Source organism: Molothrus ater, chromosome 6 (assembly GCF_012460135.2).
Source record: "Molothrus ater isolate BHLD 08-10-18 breed brown headed cowbird chromosome 6, BPBGC_Mater_1.1, whole genome shotgun sequence".
In the NCBI taxonomy this organism is placed as follows: domain Eukaryota; kingdom Metazoa; phylum Chordata; class Aves; order Passeriformes; family Icteridae; genus Molothrus; species Molothrus ater.
The window spans coordinates 24,455,562-24,468,410 of NC_050483.2; the positions used below are offsets into that span (position 1 = coordinate 24,455,562).

The following is a 12,849-nucleotide window of genomic DNA, read 5'->3' on the forward strand; positions in this document are numbered from 1 at the left end:
CATCTAGGAAACGGGACTCTTGTCTGTCCTTTTCCAAGAAGTTTGACATGCATGAATGAAAAGTGATTTATAGAAGCAAAGTATCGCCAAAAATTCTTTTGGTGCTTAGTTACCTAGTCAGCTACCTTTAAAGGGCATAAATGACTCATCCTAACAGTTGCACTTTTCATGATCTTTTTTCTTCCCTCTCACAGAAACTTGCCTTCATGGTGTCTCTGGGACTAGTTACTCATGACCACCTGGAAGGTAGGAAAAATGTCTTAGGTTGGTTGTTCAGCTCCTGATTTCATGTCATTCTAAACTGGAAGTAGGATTCCAAAATATTTCTTGTATTAAAAGCAGTATTTTCTTGTATAATAGTACCGTTGGGATGTCTGTACTCTTGATCTAACTTAGTTTGTTGTGCATGTTTTTGCTCTTCTTATGACACTGAAACAAAGCATGAAGTTATTTATGCAGTGGAGCAGAGGTTGGGAAGAAAGTGTATGATCTCATGGTAGAAATCTGTGGCAATACCAGTGCTCTCTGGACAACCCTCTATCTGCAAAGATACACCGTGATAATTTTACTGTAACCTATGCCTAGATTTTTAATTTATTTTATTATTTCATGGAACTGTAATTTGTAATGAATGAGTTAATGGATTATAATTTGACTTATAATTTAAACTTCTAATCCTATACATTGAAAGACAGCCTATAATTTCAATCACCTGCATATTTCTCTACTGTATTTTTAAGTATCAGTAACGTTACCAGAGATTTTTAAGATCCCAGTTATACTGACCATGAGTTTTAAGTGTCTTAGTCATGGATTACTTGGTGAGAAGAAGGATTTAATCAGTTACTTGAGCACTGTATTTGTATTCCTTGTCAGCTGTTAGTTTTCAAACCTTCAGAAGTTAAAAGTATAACACAGTTGCCTATACTGGGCATGACTGGTGTTCTGTAGAAATCTTTGCAGCTCTTCTCACATGCAAACTGAATTCTGTGGACTTTATATAATTTCTGAGATCCATTGTTTTCTAACCTGAATGCTTTGTTTTACAAGAAATCCAAAGTAAGCGACAAGAGAGGAAAAGAAGAACAACAGCAAATCCAGTGTACAGTGGAGCCGTTTTTGAGCCTGAGGTATTAATTTTTTGCTGGGGGAAGCTGGTATTTTCATTCTGATCTTGAGTGTCTTTCTAACATCTTGCTACCTTGTAAGCTTTCTCAGTTCTAACTAGAAAGGCAAGCTATCATTTATAGTTCAAAAGGCCATTGCAATGACACGACATTCAGATTTTTAAAGAGAAAATACAATGGCGTATTTCTAGTATTGTATCTTTTTCTGCCTTCTCCTATATAAACCTGTCATCAAATGGCAATGTGTGTTGGTCTGCTTGCATATCAGCCTGAAGCAGTTCAGATATCAGAAGCAGTGTAAAAAAGCTAACATTTCTGAAGGTGTGCTTCAGAAAACACAAAAGCCAGTAATCTCACTTAGTACTTACTGTGCTGTTCCTCAGCTACTGCATATAGTTATTGTCAGGAATGTTCCCCAACAGAAATTGTTCCATTGTTCCCTGCAGCGCAAGAAGAGTACAGTGACGTACCTGAACAGCACAATGCATCCCGGGACACGTAAAAGAGGTGAGGTATACCCAGACCTGTCTCCCTGCCCAGTGCCTCTTCCTCCATGTTGCTTTTGTAGTCCCCATGTCAATTTGAAGAGCAAAACAAGATGGACTCTACAGTACTTCATTTGTCCAGTAATTTCCATGGTGGGCAGACCATGACCTCTAGGGATTAGCATGGCAAGATCTATAAGGCAGTTCAATGTTTCATTTCAGTTTCACTCTCAGAAAATCCCAAACAAAACCCACCCTATTCACTAGAAATGTGAGATGTTTGAACATCATTTAGTTATGAAGCTGCTGTAAAGATCCCCTTGTTAATGACTAGATTGTATTGTTACTGTCAAGAAGAAAGTGGTTGTGGGAAAAGCGTCTGTGCCCTGAATAGGAGGGGAAACTTAGTGTGACAAAAGCCTTGTTTCCTACTGGGAATAGGGATGAATCCTTCAAAAGAACTTGCCCTGGGTGAGAAAAGCTATCGTGCTCACACTAAGCACTTTAACTGCAACCAGAGTGCCACTTGTCCTAAAATGAGAGATGATCTTTCATATAGGCGTGCAGTACTATTCAGAAGAAATCCTTCTGTAGAACAGGTAAAATTTTAAGACTTAGTTTATGGTGAAACAGGTGAAGCAGAACAGTATGGGAGAGAATGCAATGCCATTATTTGTGCATGGCATCAACCACACCTACCTGACAATGTTTACCTGATTTTTGATGATTTTCTACAGTCCTTAAAGACTCATAATACCTTCTCTATCCTAAGTTTTCTGTATAAAAAAGTAATAAATCAGATTTTAAAAAAATTAAACCAGTCTCTCACCTAGCACTGACCAGTTCCATTATCTTTTGGGGGTTTGTCTGCAAGATGAAATATTAATTTGACATATTCTGTTCTTGATCCATGTTTTCAGTCCAGCAGACAACGTGGCAAAGCTGACACTTCTGCAGCTATGCTGTTTTTAAATAAAAGATGTGTCTCTGCTGCTATCCCCTAAAAACATTAAATGTATTTTTTAAATAATATGATGTAGATTTTAAATAGAAGGTTTTTGCATTTATTCTGTGGATAAGTAAATGTTCCTTCTTCTAGTAATGATTTCTTAATTTTATTTTAGACCCTATAGTGAACAATTACTGTATCAATGAAAATGATTGCATGCATTTGTACTTGATACTCTCTTACCCTGTTTTTGCAACTGACTATTATACTTTCTATTTTTTTCATCACGCCCTATTGTGAGTGAGCCTTTATGTTGCATCAGTACCAAATTAGTAGCACGTGTTTTCAATTGACAAAAGATTTGGAAGTATACATTTGTTTTGTAATTTAATACAGCAATATATTGAGTGAAAAGCTTTTGTAAGCATTTGCCCTTGAGAGCTTTAGTTTAATTATAGATGGTGCTGAGCATGTCAGAAATTTCACCCGTGGACATCACTAACAGAAATCCATTTCCAAGGACATACTTAGAGCTGGAACATATCCAGACCTTAAATGCAAGGTTTAGCATGTTAATAGGTATAGACTGCCAATCTGTAAACATAAGATCTGGGGAATTATTCCTAGATCCTAACTCCTTTATGTTTACATATCTATAAATTACCTGGGAGAAGGAAGGCAGAAATGATGGTTGCATACTGGGTTTTTTGCTGTCTTGCTTTGCATTTGTAATTTTATAAGAATTGTATGAAGACATTTTGCACATCTGCTAGTCTAAAGGAGTATCTAGGCATAGTGCATAATCAAACATACTTGGCTGAGAAAGTCTAAGAAAGAACATAGAATATGGAGTGGGTTACAGAGTAACCCACTCTGGGTACAACTTTGGGTACAAAAGACCAATGATAGGTTAAAACTGATATTAGTTATGCGTCAGAAAACAAGACCTGTTCTTAGGTAGCCTAATTTTAAAAATGTACCGGTAGGGTAGAAAGTGCTGGTCTGTGAACTGAGAGGTTTAAAAAATGGGAAAGAAAAGTAGGGGGGTGGTGAGTGTTGGCCTCTGATAAAGGAATTAACCTCTCTGTAGATTTATGCTGACACTTAGAAAGATAGGGAGGTGTGGGATAACAGCAGAAAGGATTTATTAGTAGTTATTGTAGCTTCTGTGGAGCTTCGATGCCGACATTTTTCCCCTAAAAACTGAATAGCCTCATTTTTAGGAGTAGCAACTGTCCCCATGCTGCTTTTGTGGGAATAATTCTTTGACCCTCTACAGAGCTTATTTCCGTTTCCTTCTGAAATACATCTTTTAAATGTTCTTTCCTTGCAAAATTCTACTTAAAGATTTCTAAAAAATGTTTAAATCTTTGCTTCTGTCCTTTCACTTATGACTTTTATATTAACTTCCTCTCTGTGCTACATCATTTCCTTTTTCACGCTAGCCAATGAGGACCACTGGCCAAAGGTATGTAAGATCATTTTTCCTTTCTTTTTTTTTTGTTTCGTTTGTGTTCCCTGTTGTTAATATGTAGGTCGTCCACCTAAATACAACACGGTGTTGGGGTTCGGGGCTTTGACCCCCACGTCCCCTCTCTCCAGTTATCCCGACTCCCCTGAAAATGAAAAGACAGAGAGCACATTTACTTTTCCCGCAGCTGTTCAGCCTGTGTCCCTGCCTAGCCCCAGCTCCACAGACGTAAGTAACTCTTGGGGAGGGGGTTACTTTTAGAAAGTTACTCAAAACAGGCACAAGGAAAATCACTGCAGGTTTTGTTCCTTTAATCTCACTCATCATTTGTCCTGATTTAGTGCAATGAAACAGTCCAGCATTTTTTAACACCCTTTTTTTCCTCCTGCACCTGTGTTGTTATCCTGATGAGATTTTATTTATAACTCCTTCAGTGGATTGAAACATTGGGAGGCACCAGGCATGCTAGATGAGCTCATTTCCTTTGTGTAGTTTCTGAGATCTTGTCTGACTGAATTGAATCTGTCATCCATGGAAAAGGGCCAGGGGGTGTGTGGGGTGGGTGGGGAAGAGGAGAATGAAAAGTATTAGTTACTGGCCATAATAACAAAAAGTTGTGTTTTTATAATGAGAGAAGGATGGAAACTGCTTCATCATGCAGAACAGCCAGGAGCAATATTTGTGGCACTGATTTGGCAGAAAGTGTGTAGGACTTTTCAGTGGGGGTAAAACAGTCCTCAGGAGCTGGAATGTACTTCCATTTAAGAGCTTGCTTTTAGAATACTGGTATTTACAGGCATAGCTTAAGAATCAAAAGGTGCTTGGTTATTTCTTCACACTGGTGCTACACTCTCCTTCTGCAGTTCTTCTTTTAGAAAAGACAGTCACATATACTTGAGGCCCAACCATCTGAAATGGCCTTTAAGGAAAGGCTGGGTTGTTCTGTTTTCGTCTGTCTAGTTGCACCATTGTAAGAACATGGACTGAGAGACCAACTCTACTGACCACGTAGAACAGGGAATAGAGGCCAGTTCCTTGCCTCTGAACTGTACTTGTTCTGCAGATGTAACAGGAATTGGAGTAGTGCAAGTGTGTCTGAAGCACTGAAATAAATAGATGTAATTTAGATAGCCAGGGAATACACACGTGGAATTACAAGGTTCTCTTTTATATAGTCATTTTTTAGAGCAGGATAGCACATGACTGCAAAAACCCTTTCCTGACAGCCAAATAAATGGGACTGTGGAATAGCCCCTCATGGATACGTTGGGACAGCTCCATCTCTGAGGACTTTTAAAAATACGAAATACAGATGACTTGCAAATGTGCTGAAGAGCACATAGTTTACACTGGCCCCAAGAGAAGGACTGGATAATGTGGTGGGGGTCTTTTCCATCTCTCATGTGTGTGTATACTGCTCAGTGTTTTCCTACTGTGTCTCAAAAGAGTATGATGAGTTGTTGCCCTATTTCTGCAGTGCCTATGAAAATTGCAAATTGGGCCAAGCACTTGTCATGAGGCACAGTGGACAAGAACAGCCTTCTTGAATTTTTCCTAAAATGTTATTCTCTGAATGACAGGGAGAAATTTTGAAGGGAGGATGAAGCAGAAACTTATGATAGGATTGGTGATAAGGATGAAGGGGTAGAAAGTAGGTCTAGAACCTGGGAAAAGGAAGGAAATAATGCACTAGGCAGGATTGAGCAAAACCTCTTTTTTTTTTTTTCCTCTCCCTTTTTTTTCTCTTTTCCAATTTGGCAATTGTCTTGCCAAATGGTTATGTGAGCCACTTATGAGGCACTTGATTATGTGTGGTTCTCCCTCATGCAGTAGTGGCACATTCACCCCGAAAATAGCAGTTGCCTTTGAAGGTCAATTACTCAGCAATAAGAACTGTGCAAAAATCTCTGTTTTAGTGATGATTCAAGTATTTGGTCACAAAATGCCTTCTTATTAGTGAACATTTATATCAAAACAGTGTTTCAATTGAGAGGAGCTTTGTAGAACTTTCAGATTGCAAAGTCAAGCCCATAAAAGTTAGAATATGCCAGAATTAGTATTGCTTCTGATCATTTAATTCACTTACATCATACACTATGATCATCTTTATTTATATAATCATGAACAAATGTTGCAGAATATTTAGTTTTCCCATTTTATTCCAGTTAAATGTACATATAAGTATAGATATTACAAACTCAAGCACACAAGCTGCTTTTGTTACTGAATTATTCGGTTCAGTTGCCTAAAGCCAGGCCCCGCTGCTCTAGACACTTTATCAAAATAAATGAAACTGTTAGCTGTCCAGAAAGCTTAAATTTATTTTCCCTTGTGGGACCCTTCCCTGGTCCCTTGTGAAGAGGAAGTAGAGCAGAAAGTGACGTTAAATCACCTTTTATGGTATCTGTTCTGAAATTATTCTTCGGTCACTCCAGGCTGTAGCATGTCTGAGCAGCCTCAGTGAGCTCTGCCCTAGCCTAAGCTGGTTGGCTGTAGCCTACACAAAGCTGCTTCAGAAGCTGAGGTTAGTGGGTGCATGTCACAACACCAATACCAGCCCCCCCTTTATGCATATATTTATGAACTGTCCATAAGACCTGGGGCAATTTTTTGGAATCAAACACTGACTGCGGTTTTGGTAAGGACAGTTGTTAACTCTGAGGAATTGCCCTGAATTTTGCATTACCAAAAATAGGACTGTGATTTCTGTGCATGTGTGTTGGCTTCTCTGTGCATTCAGCTGCACTGTGCACTAGTCACCTGTATCACTACAGGTTTTTCAGCACTCAGTTGAATTTGGGACATTCTGGGTCTAAATTTCTAAATGTCTCCCCTTAAGAAGAAACTGCATATGTGTCTCTTTTGTAGGGCTCTTTCTGCAGGATATGAGACATAACAGGTTTGGTTTTCAGCACAGCAATATTTTGCACTTTGTTACCAAGAGCCATTGTGTAGTCTGTGGCAACTAATGCATCTTAAGATACGTAATTCTCTAGAAATTTTTTTCTAAAATGAGAGATTCCCCTCTTAAACTTCTCCTTATCTTGAAGAGGATTTTATTTTAGCTTATATGATATCTCTTGCCTGCTGCCTTTTCCTTGTACTCAGAGAATGCAGGATAGAGGGAAAGAAGTTCTTCCCAGCCTGGTTACAACACATCACTTCACAAGAAGCATGAAATGTCACTCATTTAGATCTTCATTTAACACTGAGGAACTCTTTGGTGTTAAAGGTGTAGTAATACCCTAACTCACTAACTATCCCAGGGAGTTAGGGATCCAAAACATGGCACTGAAAATTCACTGAAGATTGATCCTTTACAGAACATGAAATCAGTGTTAACTTTGGGAATTTAGAAGAGCTTTCCCTTTGAAGAAGAGCCACATCAGCAATAGAACTGGGAAGTAGAAACCTGAGCAGATTGCTCATGTGTCATTCTTCTTACATGTGTATTTTGTCATCCATAGTGGAGATTACTGTAATTTTTCTTGTCTGGCACCTTAATATGTGAGTGCACGGCCAAATCTGCTATCCCTCCAAACTGATCGAAATTGTTTGCACGTGTGAAGAGATGATCTGTGCCAAAATGAAACCTTGCATAGGCTGGTATTTCATACAGGATATGTGTACCCACAGTTCTGCTCCACACACACATCTTATGATTGCAGTCTTGCAGATCTGCGTGTGTGTGAAACTTTGTTGTGAGTCAGTGACAGGGTGCACTTCAGACACCAGGTGGGGCCTTGGACATGTGGAGTTGCCAGGAGAGCCTGGTGGTCAGAGGAGAGGGTGGGGTGCCCCTTGCTTCCTCTAGGATCGCTGAGCCAGCTTTCTATCATGCCTCTTCATTCAAATATCTGAAAGTCAAATCAAAACAGGATGGGGGGGAGAGAGAGAGAGAGAAGAAGAAACAAAAATCAGACTTGCCTTTTTGGGATGTTAATGGCTGTAGAAAAGAACTCTCTCTGATGGAAATGCAATAGTAACTAAACCTAGTTGTTTTAAAAGACACGGCTAGTCATTTTTTCAATTCTTTCTTTTAAAAAATGTTAGAAAATCTCTCTTGGTACTCTTTCATCCTAGCTCTCAGTCTATGTTAGTGATGAAACAATCCACTCTCTGTAGACAACGAGAAAGTTTTGAGTCACAGCTTTTTTTGGTGCAACTTGAGGAAGCCTAAGTGAAGTAAAAAGAATTGTCTCAGAACATAATTCATTCTATTCTTTTTCATTTAGAAGCACAACACCTTTTCCTTACAGTTTCATTTTTAAAGGTGACCTAAATATTTAACAGTGTTCTTTTAAGTCACTCAGTTGGGGTTTCTTACATACTATTACTGGCAAGAGACAGCCTAATCAGCATTCTGGGAGTGGAATTGGGCTTACATCCAAAAATCAGGAGGGTTAAGAAAGTGGGTAGCTCATCACTTCAGGCAAATAAAAAGATTAGGGTAAAGAGGGAATCTTAAAGAAGAAAGGCTATGGGGTAGCAGTAGTTAAGAGAAGCTATAGTAATAAGTGTTTGCTGTACCATTTTGCCTTGGGAGGACAGATGTCAGTGTTTCTGACATCTGGCATGGTTTTCCTGTTTCACAGTCTAAAAAGGGCTTGACCTTTTGGAATCACCTTAAAAATAGTTGGTGCTGTAAACCTTGAATTCAACTAAGATATAGATATCAAATGTCAAAGTTCACTTCTTGCCTTCTCTCTTGCATTCTCTCACCCAAACCCTTTCCCCTTAATTTTGTAGGGTGATATCCATGAGGATTTTTGCAGTGTTTGCAGAAAAAGCGGGCAGTTGCTGATGTGTGACACATGTTCACGTGTTTATCACCTGGATTGCCTGGACCCGCCTCTGAAAACCATTCCTAAGGGCATGTGGATCTGTCCCAAATGTCAAGACCAGGTATTGTTTGACAGACAGGGAGTTATGTGCAATGCATGTGAAGATTTTTTGGTGTTAAAGAAAATAACCAGATTGCTTGGGTTACTTAGATCAAGACAGCCTGACACTGAACAAATCTATTTTGTGTGCAATAAGGCTTGTGTGAATTTCATTGAATTACCTCTGTTGGAATGTGTGCTAATACAAAACTGTCAAGTCTTGCTTCTTAATTCATGGTCTCTATTTGTTACCCTTATCTTTTTACTCTTTTTCTGGATCAAAGTATGCGGACTTTTTGAAAGATTATCTACCACACATAGAAATTCTGCTGTTCATTTTAAGCTCATTGTTACTTCAAAAGTTATTAGTATATTCTTCTGGACAAATAAATAAAGCATTTGCACAAGCCCACCTCAATAGATAGAGCAAATATAAGCCCCTGCTTGCTTATATAAATCAAACATTAGAAGGTCTGATCACTGTCTTCAGTGATCTCTTCAATAATATCATCCAGCATCAGTATATTGAGTATAGGTGAACAGTTTCCTTCTAGATCATTCTCTGAAAATATACAGTTGAAGTGAGCAGGTTATATTTTAATATTTTGTTTATAATTGCATTGAGATGCATACAAGATGAAGAAGTAAACTGTTGTATTCCTAACCCTTCCTTGGAGCTCTAGGAGTTGCGAAGGGTTGTTCATAATAGGCAGTCTGGAGCTGTGTCCTGTCTAACACAGCTCATTGCTTGGTCAGCCACGTGGCCTTTGGTGCACCAGTGGTAGCATGAGAAAACAGCCTGACCTATGATGTGCTGCTCAAAAGAATGAAAATGCAAAACTCAAGTGACTTGGTCAGTAGTTGCCAGAGAGGAGGGAGTATTTGACTTGGATACTCCTGCTCTTGCCTACTCCCACCTTATCCCTCCTCTTCATGTTTCTGTGATAGCTTCCACAAAATTAAGGAGGAAATCTGAGGAACTTCACTGTAAACTGACCAAGTCCTCTGTCTTCTGAGACACCACTCTGATCCTGTACTAAAAATATGTGTCTTTCCTCTTAAAGTTTGTTAGGAAGCAAAATGTAGGAGGGATCTGAAAGACATAAATGGTGCTTACCCTTATAAAGAGAGTTTGACAAGTCTATTAAGATGATTCTGATAAGAAGGAGTGATGGGACAGTTTCGTGTTTTATTAGCCAGAAGTGTGATGTTTGAATGTAGGGTGCGGAGATTCAGCTGCAGCATGAAAACTTCTTTCCCACAAAAACTAAGATCAGCAATTTGACTGAATCATGAAGTAATGTTTATGTCTCCTGGCAAGTTTTGAGTTCAGATATACTATCCTTTCATTCCTCTTTTAAGTTGTTCAGTATCATTAGCAGACTTTATTTGTGGCTACGGAAGGAATTTAGGAAAATGCTGACATTTGTAAGAAATAGGCTTGCTTTGTGGGAGCCACAATACAGTTGTGAATAATTCCTTCTGTTAAATCTCAGATCAGGTCTGTGAAGCTTCTTGTTAACAGGGCTGAGGCTAATGGTAGCCATGAAAGAAAATCCTCAATCTTTCCCTCTTTCTCTCTCTCCTTTTTACTTTCTCTGAGGTAGGTTTTTTACCAGCTAAATCTCTATGAAAATTTTCTTTCAGATGCTAAAGAAGGAGGAAGCAATCCCATGGCCAGGAACTTTAGCAATTGTTCATTCATATATTGCATATAAAGCAGGTAAGAAAATGATGAACACTTTTCTTTCCCTTTTAATAATGGAAGATGTTATTTTTGGAGTGGGATAGAATGGTACTTCCTTTACAGAAGGAAATTTTGTCATACAAAAGGAAATAACCTTAATCACTAGTGAAGTGAAAATAGCAGTCTAAATATTTCTTAAGTCTGTCATGCTCGTGTATGTAGGTAAAATTTTGGGAGTGATTCAGTGCACATGTTGTTAAGCATTGGTTTAAACACAATTCCCCTCTTTACATGAAGCAGTTTAGACCCTCTATCCACTATTGTAAGAGAAATATTTAAAATATTCTGTTTAATATTCTGTTTTGCAGCAAAAGAAGAGGAAAAACAGAAACTACTTAAATGGAGTTCAGATTTAAAACAGGAAAGAGAACAACTAGAGCAGAAGGTCAAACAGCTCAGCAATTCTATAACAGTGAGTATTGTCCTCCCAAATAACCCTTGACCTGTGTTCTGGTACCACAATGCAGGGAGAAAACTATTACAGAGCAACTCCATCTACTAGACCTGTCATCCACTGGATTTATTTAGAATTGAGTGAGTGCTTTCCTTTGCTTTTTAGGACTTTGAGGAGCAGGAATGAAATAAAGGCAACATATGCTTACATTGAGTCTCTTATACATGATCCTTGCTGAACATGTAGGTAGATGTATGGTGACATTTAACATCAGCAGGTGACAAAAATGACCCAGAGTGGTTTTGTCTGTGGGCAGTAGATGGAGTCCAGCTCTAGTGGCTCACTTTAACAAGAATGGTTTGGTCTCTGTGTGTAGTGACAGTTTCAGCCTTGGTGCTCTCTCCAGACCTTTCTGATGCAAAAGTGACCATTTCCTTGTGGCTGACTCTCAGGACCTTGCTGTGTTGCCTTGGCAGTCAGCAGCTGGACACTGCACATGCCTCTGCATGATATTAACTAGACAATGTCATACTTCAAACCAGAAATCTTGGCTTCCACCTTAGTTTATTGCAGTAATTGGAACATACATATTGATTTGGTCACTCTTCTCACCTTAATGTGCAGATTAGTCTCTTGAGATGCCAGTGTAAAGTTTGAGCCCCTTCTTGGTGCAGCCCTAGTCAGTATCACATAATGAAAATATAATCTCCTGTGTGGCAACATCTGTAAGGTTGGATTCATAATTACAGACTTTTTAGATACAGATGCACTTTCCAGGCTGCACTTTTCCTGTCTTTGCCTATTAGAGCAAAAGTGTCCCATTTTTACAGACCCCTCAGTGCTGTCAATACAAATAAAATGATTGTGAGGGGCTGGCTAACAGTTCTGTGGACTGTCACCTTCTGGTTAGCAGTAGCTGAGTGTAACCTGAGCAGTACTAGACAACTATCACCATTTCTGAGTGGTGTACCCAGGCAGATACAAGGCCTTAACATGAGGGATTGGCAGTGGGCAAGGAGAATGTTCATATTGGACCTGTCCAAAACAGGCATATTAGGTCTAGATGCTTTAGGGTTATTATGATGCCATGAGCTACATGTGAAAACATTAAAGCTAAAAGTATCTGGAGATCAGTGTGGATAAAAGATTTTAAAAATGTAGGAAGATTGCCATCTTCATGTAAAAACCTGAATGTAACAGACATAGCTACTGTTTCCTCATTTTTGTGAGTTTCAAATATACATATAAGCAGTTTTTCACTCTTGAAACATCATCTGTGGGCTTTTTTTAAAGTTACCTTGCCCTGGCACTTAGCTGATGAGCTAGCTATGTTACTACCACTTCTAAGAGAATGAAGTGGCCACAAAATAAGATTTTCAAGTGAAGAGGAGTTTGGTTTCCTTTTCAAGTGCCCTTTTACTTATTGAGAGAGGAAGTGATGTTCCTGCTAAAATGTATGTGAAAGCAAAGGCTGTATCCCATTAATGGTTTGCACGCACACTGTCAGCAGTCAGCTGCAGTGGGATGCCTGAGCTTGCAGATCTGAGTTAAAGACATTTCAGTAATGCAATACTAAGAGAAAGAATTGTAAGAACATACATTTGGAAGTTTTCCTTCAAAAGAAACACAAAAGGACAGAGCTGTCTGTGTTCATTTGCACAACACCTTGGAATGAAAGGGAGCCATACCAGGTGACAGCTATTTTATTTCCTCAGCCTGCAAATATGAATTCTCCTCTGAACACAGCCTAGAGACCCTTTTCTTCTAGGATGGAAAAGTGAAGTTGCAGCTGC

General features: G+C 39.0%; 1 protein-coding gene across 8 annotated transcripts in view; it reads left to right on the top strand.

The window, feature by feature from the left end:
• PHF21A (PHD finger protein 21A) overlaps window positions 1-12,849 on the top strand; it is a 132,278-nt gene that overhangs the window by 110,288 nt on the left and 9,141 nt on the right. For 6 of the 8 annotated variants that reach the window (XM_054515080.1, XM_036383608.2, XM_054515081.1 and 3 more), the window contains 7 exons: window positions 195-246; window positions 1,051-1,130; window positions 1,574-1,634; window positions 4,097-4,260; window positions 8,782-8,937; window positions 10,563-10,638; window positions 10,971-11,074. In XM_054515080.1, coding sequence (XP_054371055.1) covers window positions 195-246; window positions 1,051-1,130; window positions 1,574-1,634; window positions 4,097-4,260; window positions 8,782-8,937; window positions 10,563-10,638; window positions 10,971-11,074 — 693 coding nt within the window. Of the gene's footprint in view, window positions 1-194; window positions 247-1,050; window positions 1,131-1,573; window positions 1,635-4,006; window positions 4,030-4,096; window positions 4,261-8,781; window positions 8,938-10,562; window positions 10,639-10,970; window positions 11,075-12,849 lie in introns of all 8 variants that reach the window. The other 2 variants (XM_054515078.1, XM_054515079.1) reach the window with 1 other exon arrangement.